We start from the raw sequence: 21,375 nt of genomic DNA, 5'->3' as shown, positions 1-21,375 counted from the left end.
GGAGAACACTGCTTTAATAATCTTTGGGATCCAACCTCAGGGTTTACTTACAGATGACCACAGCGGTAAAAATCACCTTCAAAACAATTCAATTTTTAGGACAGAAAATGGACAGTTAATCCTCTAGTGCCAGGTTCTGTTTTACAACAGGAGGAAAGTAGATCTAAGTAGTACAGTCATCTAAATTTGACTTGCTAAAGAATTAATGCACTACTGTTTCTCTGAACTCGTTTATTTAGAGATAGAACACAGCCATTCAAAATCTTGGAATACAATATTACACAGAGTAAGGCTGGGGAATTAAGTTGAATTGTTATATTCCATATACAATAATAAATATTTTAAAAAGCAAATGTGTATATTAAAAGCTTCATTAAGTCACAGATGACATATACAAGTATTTAGTGTTTCTAAGTTAACTGTCATAGTGCTTGATTTTCAGGTTGACAGATTATAATAACCTACACAGTTCAATTACAGGGCAGCAAATACAAAAGCATTTTAAACATCTTTTGAACTGCACAGTGCACTGCTTATTCTACAGCATCCATCATTCTCCTGGCCTCAGACTATAGGCAGAGGACATGCTGAGCACCACTAGCCCACATCACATCAATTATTCACCACTAATGAGGTATAAAATTTTTTATGCATGTATTTTGAATAGAAATTATTATTGAATGCCAGAAAGAATGCTACTTTTGGCAAACTTGGAATTTCCTAGTTTTGCCACTAATTAGCTATATAATCAGTATAAATCTGTGGTTCTGTTTCTTCATTTTAAAATAAGAACATTGGACTATGTTTCGTTTAAACACCAACTGAAGCCAAGTTTTTGCAGTTTCCTCCTGCCCTATCAAGTTTACCACCTTTTTCAAAATTAACCTTTTAGTGGTGTTTTTTTTAAACAACTTCCTTCTAACCCATGATTATCCTTTCCAAAACCTTTGTCTAAATCCTTCAGAGTTGCTACCATCTCCATTAAACCCATACTTGTGCACGTATTTATCATGACCCAAACAAAGTTCATTATGTAGGTATGGAATAAAGCCATCCTACTAAGGGAAGATTACAATCTAACTTACTTTCTTTCTGATTTTCTGCCAATCTGACTTCCTATGAAGGCCCTGTATCATAACCTCCATGTACAACCTATAATCTTTGTCCATCAAACACTCCCTACCATATCTACACATCAAGGGGAAAACCTGACAAGATTCTTTAGAAAAATGGTATTGAAGTGACTTGTTTTATATAATTTTAGAATAGCACATTCTTTGCACTGTCCTATAAAGGAAAGCATCAAGATTTCAAAAAGTAGCCATACATTTCCTTTTACACTTTCTAAAGTAGCTTAAGTTCTAACATAGTTTTAAAATCAAACTGTTAAGCAAAGTTTTACTTTTACTCTAATTTCACAAGAACAGAGCAAAGGATAAACCTAACAATGCTCACTGTTCCTAAGTTACCACCATATTCATAAAACTCTCCCCTTGCAATTCAGTCTAACACACATATCAATGGAATATGCAAGAAAATATTGAATAAAATGGCAAGCAGTCAACTCTAATTCATGCCAGACCAACACTAGAGATTTACATGGGAAGCACACACACACACTTTACAAAAGTTTGGAATACTGTTAATTTCAAATAAGCAATGATCAAAGCGGGACTTTCATGCCAGAAGTTCCACTCAGTCAAAATCACGATTTGTAAGAACAAGCGGTGCCACCAGTGTCCAAACATATAGCACAATACCAATCCAACTGGAAGAGATCTTCACCCAGACAGCTGTCCACTGACTTTTCATCTCACGAGAAGGCTCATACCTAAAATGTAAGGAAAACAAAACAAAACAAAAAAGGGGTGGGGGAAGGGGAGTGGATTATCAGCCACCAGCTACTAAACTTCATTAGTTAGAAGTGTTCTTTATATATAACTTATGATAACAGATACATAGTTTCTGCTTCTAATTTGCTGCCTTGCCTTCCAAACTGTATTAACAGCTACTGTGAAGGTAAAAATTAATAATTTTCTTTTAAGGAATAAAGTACACAGGCCTCTCTTGCAGCTCTTTTACATAATACTCAGAGGCTCTTTATGTATTGCTGGCTCAGTGGTTGTTTATTATATGGCAGAAAAATGAAAGGTGACTTCTAGATAAGATGTTAGCATTACTTGAAAGTCTTATCAATCCTCTCCTGTTTTAAATAATAGATATATATGACCTGTTGAAAGTATATATAATTCCTTCCCTGCTTTTCCACTGCCTTCTCAGATTTAAGAAACTGGGAAGAAAATACATTCTAGGTTTAGCTGATTTATGTGTTAATAAAACACAGCAAAAATTCTTTTGGTCTAAAGTCTTAAAATCTATTATTTGCCAGCCAAAGCTGATTGTTATTAAGAACTATTTGGATTCTGATAGTTAATTAACTATGCTGCAGTGTAGGGATTTAAAAAAACTTTCTTTTAAATAATATATATCAGTAAAACTACTCTCAGAGAAATGAGGCAAACAATGTCTTCTCTACATCTTTTGCTGGTATTGAAAGATTTCTCACAAATTGTTCACAGGTATTATGAATTAAAAGTTATTAAAAATAGAACTGGCCAAGCCGCACAGATTAATTTGAATCTTAAGCCAAATCTTTCATTAATCATTTGGACAGTCACAATTTTTAAAAATTAAGCACTATAAATTGCTACTGTCCTCTTACCGGAAAAAGATATATGAATTAGCTTAGATGTGATATAAAAGCATTCCTGCAAGAAATGTCTGAATTTCACATCATTTTTTTTTTTTTAACCTCAAGATTTAGAACTATTTCAATGTTTCTGTTATTGCTAAGTAAAGTCTGCATTTCTCACACTGATCTTACTAGGCACTTAGCTGTACATATTTTTGAAAATAAGAGGATAAAAAGCACTTCATATCACATTGGTTTATAATATCACAAAAAAGCTATCAGAATTCCCCATCCAAAGTTTTCATGAAATGTAAGTACCTGTACCAGTTGGTAAGAGTCATCATGATATAAAGTGAAGCCAGGAAAAGCATGAAGTGGAAGAAGGAATAACTATAAGTGACACCATCCCTTTCATTATCTACGGCTCGGTGAACATCGTCTCCATCCTCCAGTGATCCATCGCTTCTGGCTCCACCATCTTCTATTAAGGTTGATTCATCACTTGTTAGAGTCAGTTTATTAACCTGACTATTGTTTGAAGTACGGATGCTTCATGAGACAGAGATGAGGAATAGAGAAGGAAAAAGGGCATTTTCTTAAGAAACAATTCATAAATTGTTTAACTCCTGTCAAAAAAAAATTAAATATATACATATAGTTTTTCTTACCTTGAATAAAACACACACAATAAAAAGAGGATTAGTCCTATAATTCCTTGAGCATGCCACCACTGGACAGTCTGCCCTTCCTTTGGGACAGTGCTTGTTGTATTGTAGCCAATTATGCTCAGTAGACTTGGGTTGCAGTTTGTTTCTGTGATGAATTAAGGTCAAATTAAAACTTTGGAATATCATGAAAAATAACTTTTTTTTTTCAGGGCAACTTTTTTTTTTCAGAGCAACTTTTTTAGAACTCTGTAATACCCTTGCAAATTCAAAAGGTTTTGCTGGAAAAGAATATATTATAAAAAAAATTTTTGAAGATATTTTATAATGAGATCTTTTAAGTCTAAACTGCTAATCTTCCAAAAGTGCTTTGAAAAATTAAATCACTTCATTTTCAACCTTGCACAGTAACCAAAGATAGGTATTATAACTCTATAGATATAGAAATAGGTGAAATTTAGATGAGGTCTTTCTAAAGTAAGTTAAAATTCTAGTACAGAATGAAATTCAGAAGTTCTAAAAGACAATGCTTTTCTACTACATAATTTTAAAGTTACAATACTGACTTTATGAAGGTTATCAATTTGTAACAGTGTACTTTTATAAAAAAGATAGCTACACATAAAACTAGTTATTAGAATCCTAGGAAATGAGTTGTTGAAATGACCAAGTGAGGCACAGTGACCTAATGTTTTCTCCATTTCCTTTACTCTTGTGTAAAAGAAGAGTTCAAGTAGGGTTGGTAAAGTACTCACTGAAGTTTCCAAAAACTAGTTTTTCATCCCAGGAAGCCAGATATGTCAATTGTTTATGAAAATAATTCTTATCTTAAGGCCAATCAGATAATCTCTAAAGCAAATTACATGTAATTTTTTTCTAACCACTTGCCGAGGAAAAACTGTAGGGAAGCCTTCTGAACTACACATTAAAAAAAAAAATCCAGTCTTACTCCAACTAGTGATAAATTACTTTCAGAGTTTATAAACTCAATGAGATTCAGATAACCTATTTTATGATTTTATTTTTCAGGAAGAAGAAAGGTTTTCTTCCTTTCCTAAAAACAGTAATTAATTTCTTACTAATTTGTTTCCTCTCAAACAGAATATACTGGTTTCTACTCCCCTGGAATACAATGTAACTGGCCTATAAAGAAATTCATTACAAAACCAAATTATCATATTAAATTGCAAGACAGTCACAGCCAAAAAGAATAACTTAATGTAAAAATATTCTATTGTTTATAATTGAGTCAATGTATATTGAAACAGCTTTTCTTTCTACATATAACTATCCTATGCACTGTGCAAATCAGATATATTTATGACCTTATAATTTTGTTAGTTAGATAAGAAACTAAGTGAAAAATTAGAGCAATACATTAAAAATGAAAATGGTATTTCTCCATACTCTTTATTCCTCTTAGGAGCTTAATTTTTAAATAACTTCATCTCACAAAATGACCATCTATGAAAAAAAGAAAAATTACAGTACTCATTAAAAAGAAATAAACAAAAACGAACAAAATATACCTGGTTCATTGATCATAGCAGACCATGTCAAATACATTGTGTAGACTGTAATTACTGAAGACTGTAACAAACCAGATCTCGGTTGTGATTCCTACAAAGAGAATTAAGCAACAGATAAATATTCTCACATCATTCAAAATTTATGAAACTTCAGAAATGTAGAAGCTTCAAAAGAACTAATGATATAAAGAGCATACTTGGATTTTGGGCAGTATAGACATCACAGAAGCACCAATGCAGAGGAGCATGTTCACACTGATGAATGCCTTATTTTCTGAACAACTGTCTGGATGAGTGTAGTAGACAAAGAACAGGACTATAGCAACTAGAGATAGCAGATAATTCAGAGTTGTAGCTGACAACAAGGCTGTGAAAAAAATATAATTGGACAATTAGACTGTATCTTAAATTATCTATCATTTTATTCAAAAACGTTTTTAAGCAACTACCACTGTCAGCATTATGCAGGCTATAAAATATAGGGAAGAAAATTAATTCTGAATTTTATCACCAAGGAAAATTTCATAGTCTTTACACACATAGCTCACTATTATGGATATGTATTATCAAGAATAAGAAGTTAGTAACATACTAATATATGATCTTTATTAGTAGTAGTATCTTTTTTCCAGAGTTTAAAAACAATTTAACATACATTAGCCTTTATTTTCAAATTAAAGAAAAAGAACTAGAAGGAGAATCTTACTTAAGATTTTTAAAGAACCATAATCATTCAGGTAAACAAGAGCATTAAGAAGCATAAAATCTTTATTTTCATTGTTAAATGTTAAGCCCACAAAACAATGACGCTTTTCCTTTACATCCAAAATCTTTAAAAAATATATTAAGCAAGAGTAAGTCATTATTATTTAATAAGGCAATCTAAGTTTTGTCTATGTTAATTTCAACATTTACAACACATTTTAGTCTTTGTTCTAATATGTACTCAATAACATGTATTAATCTAGATTTGCCTCACTGACCAGGGATCCATCCACCAAATATTTAGTGAATACCTACAATGTTCCAGGCCCTGGGGATACAGTAAGGAACAAAACAGATGGAAATGCCTGCATTAGACCTTGCATTCAAGAATGACCTATTCTACTCTAAGTGAAGTTTTGAAATAACTTAAGGTTATTTCTTTGAGCACAAAACTCTTTTCAATTTAACCACTATGGTCAAACATCACAAAATAGCTGTGAGATATATTAGGCCAGCAGGTATGTTAAGATTTGGTTTGCTCTTATCACAATTATTTTTTTAGCTGGAACTCAGAAGAATACACATACAAATCCAGATTTCTTGCTTCTTTTGGGGAAAAAAGAAAAATCAACACTGGGTCCATGTTCCCCCAAGGAAACTAATGGATGGGGCTGAACTGCAGTTGTGCCTTTTAAATGGGACATTCACACTCTCTAATTCATCATAAATTGCCCCTGATTTGCTTTTTATAATTTTTTATAATTTTTCTGTTTGCTGCTGTTTATAGACTGTACCATTATATGTTTATCTATTTCTAGCAGCTCTTTTTTTTATTTTAACTTTCTGTAGACTAGAAAATTAGGCTGTAAGAAACATTTAAAATAAAAATAAACATGCAATGAAAAATATACAATGTCCATGTTTTTAGCAGTAGGCTTTGGAACATCTATTTTAGCTAGCCAAGGTACTTTTGGATTCTTTCCTGGTCCTTGGGTATGCTGGTAACTGGCTTGCCAGAAGATTTCTCAGCAAGTAAAACTGTTGACAGAATGTGATACAATGTCACTCACAAATTTTTAAACTAAAATCATTTTCAAAGGAAATTAGAACACAAAAATGGTGATTTATCTATAGCCCACATATATGCCCTCACCTTCAAAGGTCAACTACATTGAAAATATTCTGACATAAAAGCTTACCTGCATACCAACATCTTGAGTTCCCTTCTTCCATTTTTTCAACCCATGATTCATTCCACGAATGTGCAAAATCAATAAGTAAGACTAGCTGTATGAGGATGAAGCAAAAGGCACCTGCCATGCCTACATAAAACCACACTGAAAAAAAAAACATACATATAAGTGAACAGCTCATTCAGTTTTTACTATTTCCTTTTCAAAATCACAGTACACCAAAGGGAACACAAAATTTTATAAACACATCTTGATTTTTTCAACTGGGGAAAAAATAAGAAAAAATAAAACAAGCATATAGTTCTTGGCAGCCATTATTTCAGATTTCTTATAAGACCCCAATATCGTACAATTAAAAACAGAAAAGATTGCTTACCAGTTGTAAAAGTTCCTTCTGGAATGAAGAATGCCCCAATAATAATTGCAATTGCTGCAGCAAATTTAAAGAACCAGAATCTAAAACAAAAAAGAAACAATTTTTTATTAATAAATATTCATTCAACAAACAATTTCACTTAACGAAATCCTTTAAAAGAGCATCGTAAAAGAATAGCTACACTTTATGTAACTGGTGCTATTCTTTTTGAGGATATCCATTCTGAAAATTTGGGGAAGAGAAGATTTATATAAACCACTTTTAATGCAGTTTTAAGAAAGAATATGAGTTACCAATTCATTACTGTTAAAATATTATTAGTTCTATTTCACAGGTTTATTTTACATAATAAATGGCATAATATATGAAAGCATTATAAAATGTAAGGCACACAGCACAAATATTATTTAAAAAGACATAATACCACTATTCAAAATTAGATAACTTAGAACCAATGACAAAAGGAACAAAATAAAATAAAAAAAAACCTGTTAAAACACGTTTTTTATTAATATTTATATTCTACTTTCTCAGTCTTCCTGTCATTGGTAGCATATGCTAGTAGATAAGCAATAGCAGATTCTCAAGGAATTTTTTTACATGGGGGGGAGGGAAGAGATAACATTCAAATTCCAAGTACCAGAAGTGGTACTCTACATTAAGTGAGACTGACATAGGGAACTCAAATTTCTTTCTAGGTTGTCCAGTCCAACCCTTTAGAACATCAGTCACCCTTTTTAGTATTAAGTTTTTAATTTTGCAGTACTGTAGCTCTGAGAATTGAGTTTACTCCTATGTAGCTGGACTGATACACTATGAGGAGGAGGAATAGTTCCTCATTTATAGTAAAAGATGTCACACATCTGCTTTTTAGCATAAATACAAAAAACATTATAAATCAAAGATCATGCCAATAAATGGCACAAAGCTATTACTTAATATTTGTATTTCCAAAGTCCAACATGCTCTAATAAGGACAAGAGCATTTATTACTTTGTTATTCATAAACAGAAAAATTCTGCAAATTGTGTTAAGTTCACTAAGTTGTTTTTAGATAGACTCAAAATTACTGCAAAGAGGCTACTCAGACTTTTATACTAAAGTTTATATAAAAACTTACCCATTGTGCACTGCAGCTCTAGGATCACTGCTGCTCTTTACTTTGATCATTAGTAAAGAAAGGAGAAGATAGAACATAGCCAGGCCAAAGCATAGACGGTACACAGCTTTATAGCCAACCAGAATACTACATGGGACGACACCTTTCTCATTCTCACAAAATCCAGGAATCTAGAAAAACAAGTTTGTGATTTAAGTTTTTCAGTAAGTAAAATGAAAACTTCAGTGTAATCAATTAGTTTAAGTAAAGGTCTGGTAAACTGAAGTTTGCTTTAATATAATGAATATGTAATCAAGGTAACTCTGCTAAATTTTAATCAGCTAAAACAATGAAAAGATAAACTTCCATGTCAGTAAATAATAGACTGCCTATGCCAATCCTAAACTGGATGTTTATTTAGGCTTGTAGACTTACTCTAAATTTTTAAAACTTGCATTCTATTGTGACATACTGAATTGCATGTCTTAGAAAAGAGAAAAAAAAAAATCAATAAAGTTTTAAAGAATCATAGAGTTAACTAAGTCTATACCTAAGAACTAAAAAGACAACAGTAGCTTTCCAAAGCTGATGCTACTTAAAACCATTTTAAACTTTCGGTTCCTTATTCTGAAAGTGCTATTTCTGATAATGAATAGATTTGGCTTGACAGTACAAAAATTGGTGGTGGTTTTATTTTTTAACTTAAAATCTTGAAAACCGTGATGACTATTTCAGAGAGTCATAGTGGAATCAGAATGCAAATATATATATGCATTTATTTAAGTGAAATAATTGGGAGTATTGGTCAGAATTATATACACTATTCACAGGCATTAGAATGAATTATTTCCTCTGTTAAATGATAATGTTTAACATAATGTTAAAACAAGCCAGTATGCTAAAATATAACTGTTAATTTGAAAAAAAAAATAACTATTTTAAAAAAGAAAACCAATAACTTAAATTATATTTAGGTGTAATATCCTTTTGCTAGTCTATTAGCCCTATCTTGGTCTCACTTAAATCCTTCCTATCCACCAGTCTAAACCTCATGGCAGCATGTACTTATCCATACACACTTGTTACTAGCACCCTTAATTATTCCATTCCCTTATATGCCTGCAGCATACCATTTTTCTAATTTCTAGCATTAAACTAATTCAACCTTCTAGATCAGTCAGGCTAAGCTGGTTCAGTAACAAACAACCCCGAAGTCTTAGAGGGTTAAAATAGAGAAGGTACAGTTCTAGCTCCTGTTACAAATAAATCATTGGTCACTTAGGAATCCAGGCTGTGAAAGAAAGGAAAGCAGGTCTAGTACCAGCAAATAGAGGTTGATATTTATCATTTCACTCACAACTCACTGGCCAGAACTAGTCACATGGCACTACACATCACAAGCAGGCCAGGTGTCATAAGTTTGCCAGGGCTGCTATGACAAACAGCACACAATGGGTTGGCTTGAACAGGAATTTACTGCCTCATGGTTGGGAAGGCTAGATGTCATCCAGCTATTGGCAGGACTTGCTTTCTCCTGGAGTCTGTAGTGTTCCATCAATCCTCTGTCACAAGATGCTCTCTCCCCTTGTATCTGCTCCTTTGATTCCTGCTGATTTCTAGCTTCTACCTACTGACTGTGTCTGAACACCTCTGCTTTATAAAGACTCCAGCTAAATGGTTTAAGGCCCACCTTGATTCAATTTAGCCACATCTAAATAGATTTCCATAGATCTTATTTACAAGTGAGTCCACACCTTAACCAATAACATCTTTAAAGGTCTTATGGTTCACACCCAACAGGAACTCAGATTAAGACTAGAACATCTCTTTATGGAGGAAATGATTCAATCTCCAACAACAGGAATGCAATTTTTTGATGACTTCAGAAAGCAGAGCAGTAGAAATACATGGTAAGAACTAACCTCAATCAACAGCAGGATTCGCAACTGTGGTTAACTGGATCCATGACAAAACCACAGTAACAACTCTTGGCCTGTCTTTTGCTTGTATGTAACTAGGATTCATTGAGTATCTATTATATGCCAAGAATCATGTTAGACTCTTGCTTTCACATAATAATCTCATCCCCAAACATTTACTATTATTCCTTACCCTGAAGCCAACCCTAAGCAGATGACTATGCTATTTTGATAAGACTGAGATCATGTGACTGACAATAAATACACTCTTTCCACCTTACATTTCTTATATTATAATTAATCTTTTCTTGGAGGAAAGCTAACTTCTACAACTTTTTCTCTTGATCACCTCTCTTACAGATTAACTCATATTTTACTTCTTTGATGATACTCTCAAAATACAATTATTAACTTTCCCCTCTTCTAAAAATCTTTTCCTTAACCCAGCTTCCCTCTAAAGCTACCATCTTCACTACAAAACTCCTTAATAGTTTAGAACCACTGGATATACTTCCTCATGGGCATCTGAATCCCCTCTCTTCCCTGTCCTTCCCCATCCCTCCACCCTTCCATCTCCAGCACTCGAAGGAATCTACTCTTTCAGGTCACTAACACAGACACTGTCCTGTCATTCCTAACATTCTCTTCTCCTATAGCCTGCACAACAGTACTGTGCCAGTTTGGATATATTATGTTCCCCTAAAAGCCATATTCTTTAATGCAATCTTGTGGGGGCAGAAGTATTAGTGTTGATTAGGTTGGAATCTTTTGATTGAGTTTCCATGGAGATATGACTCAATCAACTGTGGGCAAACCGTTTGTTTGATTAAATCATTTCCATGGAGATATGGACCCCACCCATCCAGGGTGAATCTTGATTTAATCACTGGAGTCCTACAAAAGAGCTCACAAACAGAAGGAGCTCAGAGCAGATAAGAGGGACATTTTGGAGAGAAGCTAAGAGCTGATGCCAACACTTAGAGATACTTGGAGATACAGACAGAAGAACATTTAGCTACGAGATGAAGCCCAGAGTTTGCTCCAGGATATGCTAAGATACGACCCTCAGATGCTTAGAGAGAAACGTCCTGGGAGAAAGAACCAAGAAAGCACAGGAGTTGACAGAGGACCTGGAACACAACCCAAGATCAACAGACGCCAGCCACATGCCTTCCCAGCTAACAGGTTTTCCAGATCCTTCAGTGAATGTATCATCTGTTGATGCCTCAGTTTGGACACCTTTATGGCCTTAGGACAATAACTTTGTAACCAAATAAACCCCCCTTTATAAAAGCCAATCCATTTCTGCTGTTTTGCATAACAGCAGCATTAGCAAACCAGAACAAGTACATTCTCTTGGTTCTCCTTTTCTCATTGTTCCTTCAGAGATTCCCTTTCCCCACCAACTCCTTAAGTAAATCTAGAATTTGACAAAGTTCTAGCTCTGCTCACCCTGAATGGTCCTCCTTGGCATAGAAACCCATGGTTTCAACATTCAACTTTCAACTCTTTACGTATACAATCCTCAAAAAAGGAATCTCTAGCTCTGATTTCTCTTTTGAGTTAAATACCCACATTTTCTCCTTCCCTTTGGACACTCATAGATGTATGTGATACAGTGCCTCCAAGGCAACATCTCCTTCCACTGCCCCCACACCCTGAAAAAATATATTAAAAAGCCCCCTAACCCAATATACCACCTTTTCTTAATTTTCTTTCCAGGGAGGATCAGAACATAGTTGTTATTTATGATTCCATCACTGCCAACATTTATAAGCATCAGGCACAAACTGCTGTATGTCCAGAAAATCTATTTCAGGCTCTCTATCCTTTCTGCTTATACCACTGTGACAGCCTCCATACTTATCTCGACTTCTACTCTTTCTTAATTACCAGATTAATCTTCTTAAAGCATAGATACTGTACTCAAAAAGCAATGACAGCTGTCAAGTGTCTAAAGAAGGGAAAATTCTCTAGCAAGATACTCAAGACCCTCCAGAATCTGATCCATCCCTAACTTTCTGGCTTTATCCCACTATGCGGTCTTTATATTTTAGTCTCTGCATATAAAAGTTCTATTCATTCTTAGAATGCCCTTTTCTCCAAGAGGCCCACCGATATTCTGACCTTTACCTGGGTAGAATTATTTACTTCCTTGTTAGTGCAACACGTTTTCTGTCCCACCATAACAGAACTTAACAAGCTGCCTTATAATGTTTTTCTCTGTCTTCCCAAAAGATTGTAGATGGCTAAAATTGTGATCATATGTGCTCTTAACTTTTTATACACCACATGTACACATCTTCTATTCCCAATACACAAAAAGCAGTTTTATGCATATACATCCTACAGTTTCAGCTAATCAATAAATAAGTAAAAAGACTAACCTTATTAAGTTGGTCTTCCATTCCTGGTATCAACATTACACAAGCTACACAAACTCCAACAAGCAAGAAAAGTGCATAGATCAATCTAGTTACAGTGGAGTTGTTCCCACTAGGACAACATCGGCACAGCAAACATGGAGCACTGCCACACAAACATGGTATCTGAGAAAAAAGCAGTATTAAAATCAGTATAGTTTACCGGGATACAAGAATTTATATTCTGTTAAAAAAAAATGGGCTGAAAATAAAGTAAATACCAAGAGACAAAAGGTTTACATACATTATCTCTAAACTATAAAACCTAGTAACTTCTGGATAAAGATGGAACAAAGTCAAAGAAAGAAGCCCTTGCCCTCTACATTTACCCAAATGAATAAAATTAGTTAAAACAACAAAGGCAAAAAAAAAAAAGAAAAAAAACAAAACACTGGTGCTAAGTTTAGTCAAGAAATGAAATGAAATATTCATGAGTAGCAAAGCTGCTAAGCTCACCTCCAGCCCATACCCCTTACCCCCCAGAAACCATTTTGTTGAGTCCCACAAAAGCTTGAGAATTCTGAAATACCCACAAGGAGGAATATAATTGAAGTGAATTTTTATTCTTACCTTTTCCCTTTCCAAACATAGGGTGGAAGTAATAGTCGAAACTAGTACTGATGTTAGGCAAAATAAAACAGGTAACAATGAGGGCTAACTTTCTCCAAAAGAGCTCCACACAAAACTAGCAGTATACCCCAAGGGAAAAGGATCTCTCCCTGCCTCACGAGGAGAGGGGAACACTGATACAGACATTTAATAATATCTCAGAAAAGCAAAGTTAAGTATTCTCATAAGGACAGCACATAACCTGTGCTCAGCTCTGCTGTTACTTCAGATAGGCTAGGATATTCCAGCCCTGAAATACAGCTCTGGGAAAAAGGAATCTCAGATACTGTGGGAAGGGAATATTATAGAAACCAAATAAATGATAACAACCAATATAAGGTAGAGACAGAGCTGCTTATACTAAGCAATATTAAGAAATAAATGCCACAGCAACTGTGCAAACATACTCAAGCAAAAAGTAAGTAAAACCCCTCAAAAACAGTTTTTGAAAAAAAAAAAGGGATTTGAAAAAATCAAGTCCAGTCTGAAATAAAACACAACAGGAAAAGGAAAATCCCCACAAGTGCTTCATTGAGCTATTGGAAAATTTTTAAAAAAGGAAATAAAAAGGAAAGAGAGAAAAAATGAAATGATAAAAGAACCAAACAAGATGGAAAACAAGATTGCAGGACTAAGTAAAGAATTGAGAAGAAAAACACACCTACAGAACTAAAATTAACTAGTAAGGAACGAAATAGACATGGGCAAAAATAAAACTGATGGAATAAGGCTTGAAATAATTACAAGTTCAGGCCAAGATGGAATAAATGACCACAGTTAACCCCCTGCCTAAAAACTAAAACACAGAAAAGAATATATGAAGCCATGGTTTTTTAGACAACGAATAACAGGTAAAACAGGACAGTCATCTCTGAGAGAGAGGGGGGAAAAGAAACAATGTAAGCCCTATGACTGACCCAGCTCTTCAGGGACTTCCCTATACAAGAAGGGATATCCAGGAGCCTGGCAATTTCCTTAAATTGAAGAGATGCAGTGGGAGTTTGGGGAGGTGAAGAGAGAATCCTAGAGAAGAAGGAGAAAGCAACACATCGATAGTTCTGGAGACCTGCAGAGAGTTCAACCTGAGTCAGCACATATTTGAAGAAATTACTCCAGGCTGGGAAAAGTTCCTATTCCCATCAACCAGTGTGGAAAAACATTCTAATTCATGAGGCATTAGAGTAATCAGAAGGCTGTCACTCAGTACTAAGGAAAAACCAGCCAGAGACTAAAGGCTATTCTAGCCCCACTGAACAAAGCTTAAAAGCAAACATCAAAAAGATCAAACTCTCTCCTAGCAACTTGCCAAGAAAAAGAATATATATTTTTAAAATGTAAGTATATCCAGCACCCACCACGGTAAAATTTATGAAGTCTGGCACACAGTTAAAACTAGCAAGCATGCAAAGAATCAGATTCTGACTGGAAATGACACAGATGAGTGAATTAATAAATAAGGACATTATAATAGTTATTATGGCTATACCTCATATGCTCAAAGGTAAGGGAGGGAGAGGAAAATGAGAAAGACCCAAAATTCTAGAAATAAAAAGTAAAATATCTGAACCAAAAGATACTGACAAGACATTCCATAAGAAAAGATAAATGAACTTGAAGACAGTAACAGAAATTATCCCAAATGAAAGAGGATTATATGAAAAGAAAAAAAAAAAAAAAAAAGAATGGAGGATCAGAGTGTTGTGAGACACCCTCTTCAAGTAGCCTAACATAAGTGAAATTACAGTCTCTGGAGGAGAGGATCCTTTGGAGAAAATAATGACAAAAATTTCCCCAAATTTGAGGAAAACTATAAGTACACATAACCAACAAGTTCTTGAAGCCCTAGCAAATTAAACATGATGAAAAGCACATCAAGTCACATCATAATCATACTGCTTTAAAACAATGAAAAAAAGAAAAATCCTAAAAGACAACAGGGGGAAAAAAAAAGATACATACATACAGAGGAAAGATAGCTGACTTCTAGTCAGAAATACTGCAAGCCAAGTCAGTACAGAAGGAAAAAAAGTCGTCAACATTAGAATTCCATATTCAGAAAAAATATCTTTCAAAAACAAAGGCAAAATAAAGACTTTACAGAGAAGGCAAAAGGATCCAAAACCACTAGGCCTGAGCTCCAGAAATGTTGAAGGAAATCCTTCAAGTAGGAAGAAAATCACTGAAGATAAAAATCTGGACCTACATCCAAAGAAATGAAGAAATGGTAAATGGTAATGGTAAATACATTTTTTCTTACTAAAAAAAATTACTTTAAAACATAACTTTTAGAACAAAAATACTAATAATATATTATGGGATTTTCAAATAAAGGTAGAAGTAAAATGTATGACAACCATTGTCACTGCACATATACTGGGAAAGGAGAAATAGAAAGATAAGACTTTTAAATTATAAATGAAATGGTATGATACGTGAAGGTACACTGTGATAAATTAAAGACAGATGCTGTTAACCCTAAAGCAACCTGTAAAAGACCAAAACAAACAGGTATAGATAGTAAGCCAAAGGAATAAAACATTCCTAAAAAATGACAAATTAATCCAAAATAAGACAAAAAAAAAAAAAAAGATGGGGAACAAAGAACAGATAACATAAACAGAAAACAAATAAAAAGGCGGCAGATTTAAACCCAAACGTATCAATGATCACATTAAATGGTTTAAACCCCTCCATTAAAAGGAAAAGGCTGTCACTTTGGACAAGAGAAAGACCCAACTATATCTTTCCTATAAGAAACCCACTTAAATATAGAGACACAAATACGTTAAAAGTAAGACGAGATGGAAGAAGATGGTGGTACAGAGAGGAGTAGAAACTAGTTTGTCCCCCTGGAACAACTAATAAACAACCAGGAACAACTAGTAAATAATCTGGAATAACTGTGGAGGGGCAAAAGTTGACTGTCCACTCATCATACACCAGACTGAACTGGGAGGAATGCCCAAGAATGCAGTATAAAATCTGTAAGTAAAAGCTGCAGACCCGAGCTGGGAGCCCCCTCCCGCCACGGCCCGAACAGCAAAGCCTCTCACTGATAAAGAGCAGCACTCTCCAAGCAAGCGAATATAGCTCAGATGAGCTCCAACTGTGTTTTAATTTTAAAACGTGGACTGCTCAATACAAGCTACGAATCCTCAACAAGCAGACAGAGGCTTTTGGTGACGACTGACCTTGGAGAGCCGAAGGGTAGCCACAGATTGGCCCTGAAGGAGGCTTTCTGTCCCTTTTTTGGCTCAGTGGAGGAAGCCTCAGCCATTTTCAGTTCCCAGTGCTCTGACCCAGAAAAGGGTGGAGGTAGCACAGGCAGAGAGACCATTCAAATGCTAATGACCTGTACCTAGGGGGTCTATCTTCTCTAGAAGAAAGGGGTGGGGCCCAGCTCTACTATTGCCTTCCTTTCAGAACCAGACCCAGAGCCAGGGGGAAAACAGCCATAGGCCACACCTCCTTACACCAGCTGGGAGCTACAGGCCGACAGGCACCACCTGCTGGGCAGAAAAGCACAGTGATTTGAGGTCTTACAGGTTGTACCAATCTTCTAAGACACCCTCAGAGAAAACAAATACTATTCCCTTCTTCCTAGACCTGAGCCCATTCTGGTCTGGGAAAACCTGACTGGGGTAACCAAGGAAACCAGGTGCCTAGACAGCAGAAAACTACAATCTACACTAAGAAAAACAAAGTTATGGCCCAGTCAAAGGAACAAACTTACACTTCAACTGAGATACAGGGATTTAAACAAATAATGCTTAATCAATTCAAAAAGTTTAGGGAAGATATGGCAAAAGAGATGAAGCATATAATGAAAACACTGGGCGTACATAAGGTAGAAATCAAAAGTTCGAAAAAACAACTGGTAGAATCTATGGAAATGAAAGGCAAAACACAAGAGATGAAAGACACAATGGAAACATACAACAGCAGATCTCAAGAGGCAGAAGAAAACATGCAGGAACTGGAAAACAAGGCATCTGAAAGTCTACACACAAAAGAACAGATAGAAAAAAGAATGGAAAATATGAATAATGTCTCCAGGAACTTCAGGACAACACGAAACGCAGGAATGTACATGTCATTGGAGTCCCAGAAGGAGAAGAAAAGGGAAAAGGGGCAGAAGCAATAATAGAGGACATAATCAATGAAAATTTCCCATCCCTTATGAAAGACATAAAATTACGGATCCAAGAAAAAGATTATCAAACGTCAAAGATAGAGAATCCTGAAAGCAGCAAGAGAAAAGCAATCCATCACATACAAAGAAAGCTTGATAAGACTATGTGCAAATTTCTCAATAGCAACCATGGAGGCAAGAAGGAAGTGAGGTGATATATTTAAGATACTGAAAGAGAAAAACCACTAACCAAGAATCGTGTATCTGGCAAAACTGTCCTTCAACTATAAGGGAGAGCTTAAAATATTCTCTGACAATCAGACAATGACAGAGATTGTGAACAAGATACCTGCTCTAAAGGAAACACTAAAGGAAGCACTGCAGACACAAAGGAAAAGACAGGAGTGAGAGGTTTGGAAAACAATTTTGGGAGACAGTAGCACAGCAATGCAAGTAAAATGAACAAAGATGACTGAGTGTGGTTGAAAGAGGAAGGTTAGGACCATATGGGACACGAGAATGAAAGATGAAAGATAAAGACTGGGGCTCTATAAGTCAGTGAAACCTAGGGCACTCAACGATTGTAATAAAAGGTACAAATATTTTGTTACATGAGGTAGAACAAATGAATGTCAACACTGCAAGGCACTGAAAATAGGGTGGGATTGGGGGGAAAATAGAATCAATGCAAACTAGAAACTGTAATTAACAGAAACATTTTATTATGCTTCCTTTAATATAACAAAGGCAATAAACCAAAGCTAAATGCATATTGGGGGGGGCGGACTTAGGTGAAGGCAAAGGGACTCCTGGCATTAGTGATGCTGTCTGACACTTTATTTTACTTTAGGTTAATGCTGTCTTTCCTTTTGTTGCTTTCTAGCTGTCATGGTTTTTTTTTTTCCTTCTCTTTTTTCTTTTTCTTTTGTCTCTCTATCTTCTTTGACTCTTCCTCCTCCTTTGTGGAAGACAAGGAGATGTCCTTATATAGATAGTAACAATGGTGCTGAATACACAAATACGTAACTATACAGGGAGCCAACGATTGATTACTTAGTACAGAATGTATGGTGTATGAACAAAACCGTCTTAAAAAAAATGGGTTGATGAAGAAACCTTAAGAGCATTACATAGAGTGAAATAAGACAGATACACCAGGACAAATATTGCAGGGTCCCACTGATAGGAACTAATTATAATATGTAAACTCAAAGACATGAAATATAAATTACCAGTATATAGAACGAGGCTAAAGAATGGGGAGTGGTTACTTATCATGAGCAGAGTGTTCAACTAGGGTGAACTTAAATATTTGGAAATGGACAGAGGTGATGGTAGCATGTTGTGAGAATAACTAACAGTGCTGAATGGTATGTGAATGTTGTGGAAAGGGAAAACTCAGAGTCATGTATGTCACCAGAAGGAAAGTTGGAAGTTAAAAGACGGGAATGTATAAAACAGTGAATCTTGTGGTGAACAGTGTCCGTGATTAACTGTACAAATATTAGAAATCTCTCTCACGAACTAGAACAAACGTATGACACTATAACTAGAAGTTAATAATAGAGGGGCATATAGGAAAATACACCCATTGCAAACTATATACTACAGTTAGTAGTATTTTAACATTCTTTCATCAACAGTAACAAAGGTACTATACCAAAACTATGAATCAATAATGGGGGGGGGGTTGGTTAGGGGTATAGGAGGATTTGAGTTTCCTTTTTGTGTCTTTATTTATTTTTTGGAGTAATGAAAAGTTCTAAAAATTGAAAAAAAAAATTGTGGTGATGGATGCACAGGTGTATGATGGTACCATGGGCAACTGATTGTACACTTTGGATCTTTGGATAGTTGTATGGTATGTGAACAATCTCAATAAAAAAAAAATCTAAAAAAAAAAAAAAAAGTAAAAGAAAAATATATACCATGCCATGATACTATAAGACAAAGTAGATTTCAGAACAAAGAATCTTCCCAGAGATAAAGAGGGTCATCTCACAATGAAGAAGGGTCCACTTGCAAAAGGACTTAATAAATCCTACAAGTTTATGCATCTAATAATAGAACTTCAAAATACATGAAGCAAAAATGAATAAATTTACAAGATTAACAAACAAATCCACATGTATACTTAATTTCACTAACCCTTTCTCTTTAAATTGATTGAAAAAGAACAACAAAATATCAGTAAAGCTGTGGAAGACAAACAAAACTATCAACCAAATCGACATTTAGAGAACACTCCATCCAACAAGAGCAGAGTACAGGTTATTTCAAAAGCAAATGGAACACTCAGAAAAAAAGATCATATCTAGGCCATAAAACAAATCTCAATAAATATAAAATGATTAATGTCAACAAAGTGGATTCTCTGACCACAATGGCATAAAATTAGATGTCAATACCAGAAAGATATCTGGAAACAAAGCAGCATACTTCAAACTAACCCACAGGTCAAATGTATCAAAAAGGAAATTAGAATTATGAATAGAGTGAAAATAAAAACACAATACACCACAATTGTGGAAAAAAAAGTTAAAGCAGAGACTGAAAGGAAATTCATAGCACTAAATGGACATAGTAGAAAAATCAATGATCAAACCAATGATCTAAATGCCTACCTAAGTAATTATTAGAAGAACAAATTATACTCCAAATAGGCAGAATAAGGAAAATAATAAAGATAATTCAATATAAAACAGAGACATGATAGAGGAAAATCTGTGAAATCAAAAGATTGTTCTTTTAGAAAATCATTACAATGGAAAAACCTCTAGCCAGACTGATCAGGAAAAAAAGGAAGAGACACAGAGAGGACAAAGATCATCAATATCAGAAATTAGGTGGCATCACCACAGACCCCAGAGTCATTAAAGAATTAAAAGGGCAAAGTATGAGCACATTTATGTCAGTAAATTAAGAACTCTGATAAAATGGACAAATTCCACAAAAGACAAACTATTAAAAATTTGAATTTTTAGTTAAAAACCTTCTGAGGAGAACCTCTTTTGTTGCTCTCTCTCTCTAAGCCAACTCTGCAGGTAAACTCACTGCCCTCTCCCCTACATGGGACACGGCTCCCAGGGGTGTAAATCTGCCTTGCAATGCGGGACATACTTACAGGAATGAGCTTGGCCCTGGCATCATGGGATTGAAAGCCTTCTTGGACCAAAAGGGGGAAGAAAAACGAAACACAATAAAGTTTCAGTGGCTGAGAGATTTAAAATAGAGTTGAGAGGTCATTCTGGAGGTTACTCTTATGCATTATACAGATATCCCTTTTTAGTTTTTAGTGTGTTGGAATAGCTAGAGGCAAATACCTGAAACTGCTGAACTGCCTTGATTGTTGAAGATGATTGTTTAACTATACAGCTTACACCATGTGACTGTCTGAGAAAACCTGTGGCTCCCACTTCCTTTATCCAGTGTATGGACAGATGAGTAGGAAAATAAGGATAAAAAGTAAATGAGTAATAGGGAGGGATTGGGGGGGGGGTATGGGATGTTTTGGGTGTTCTTTTCTATTCTTATTCTTTTTTTGTGTGGTATTGAAAATGTTCAAAAATTGACTGTGGTGATGAATGCACAATATAATGGTACTGTGAACAACTGATTGTACTCTGTGGAAGACTGTATGGTTTGTGAATATATTTCAATAAAATTAAAAAACAAAACAAAACAAAAACAAACAAAAACTTCTGAGGCCCAAATGGCTTGACTAGTGAATTCTACTCAACATTTAAGGAATAAATAATATCAATTCTACACAAACTCTTCCAAAAAACTGAAGAAGTGTCAGGACCACTTCCTAACTCTTTTCATGGGGCCAGCATAAAACCAAAGTCACTAAAAGAAATGTTAAGACCACATCTCTTATGAACAGAATCACAAAAATTCTTAACATTTTAGCAAGTTGAATCAAATAATATGAACAATATATAAAAGGGATAATACATCATAACCAACTGGGATTTAATCCAGGAAAGCAAGGCTGATTTGATACTGAAAATCAATGAAATTTACCTTATCA

General features: G+C 34.9%; 1 protein-coding gene across 1 annotated transcript in view; it reads right to left on the bottom strand.

The window, feature by feature from the left end:
- Positions 1 to 216: 216 nt before the first annotated feature.
- Positions 217 to 21,375, bottom strand: part of SERINC1 (serine incorporator 1) — a 32,262-nt gene continuing 11,103 nt past the window's right edge. Inside the window, exons 2-10 of the mRNA XM_037843925.1 lie at positions 12,566 to 12,727; positions 8,281 to 8,450; positions 7,161 to 7,240; positions 6,791 to 6,928; positions 5,084 to 5,253; positions 4,887 to 4,977; positions 3,361 to 3,505; positions 3,011 to 3,241; positions 217 to 1,831 (exon numbers count right to left, since the gene is read on the bottom strand). Coding sequence (XP_037699853.1) covers positions 1,696 to 1,831; positions 3,011 to 3,241; positions 3,361 to 3,505; positions 4,887 to 4,977; positions 5,084 to 5,253; positions 6,791 to 6,928; positions 7,161 to 7,240; positions 8,281 to 8,450; positions 12,566 to 12,727 — 1,323 coding nt within the window. The 3' untranslated portion in view covers positions 217 to 1,695. The remainder of the gene's footprint in view (positions 1,832 to 3,010; positions 3,242 to 3,360; positions 3,506 to 4,886; positions 4,978 to 5,083; positions 5,254 to 6,790; positions 6,929 to 7,160; positions 7,241 to 8,280; positions 8,451 to 12,565; positions 12,728 to 21,375) is intronic.

The sequence above is a fragment of the Choloepus didactylus genome, chromosome 7 (genome assembly GCF_015220235.1).
Source record: "Choloepus didactylus isolate mChoDid1 chromosome 7, mChoDid1.pri, whole genome shotgun sequence".
Taxonomy (NCBI): domain Eukaryota; kingdom Metazoa; phylum Chordata; class Mammalia; order Pilosa; family Megalonychidae; genus Choloepus; species Choloepus didactylus.
The sequence above is the reverse complement of the archived record's forward strand: the minus strand, read 5'-3'. Positions and strand labels throughout refer to the sequence as shown.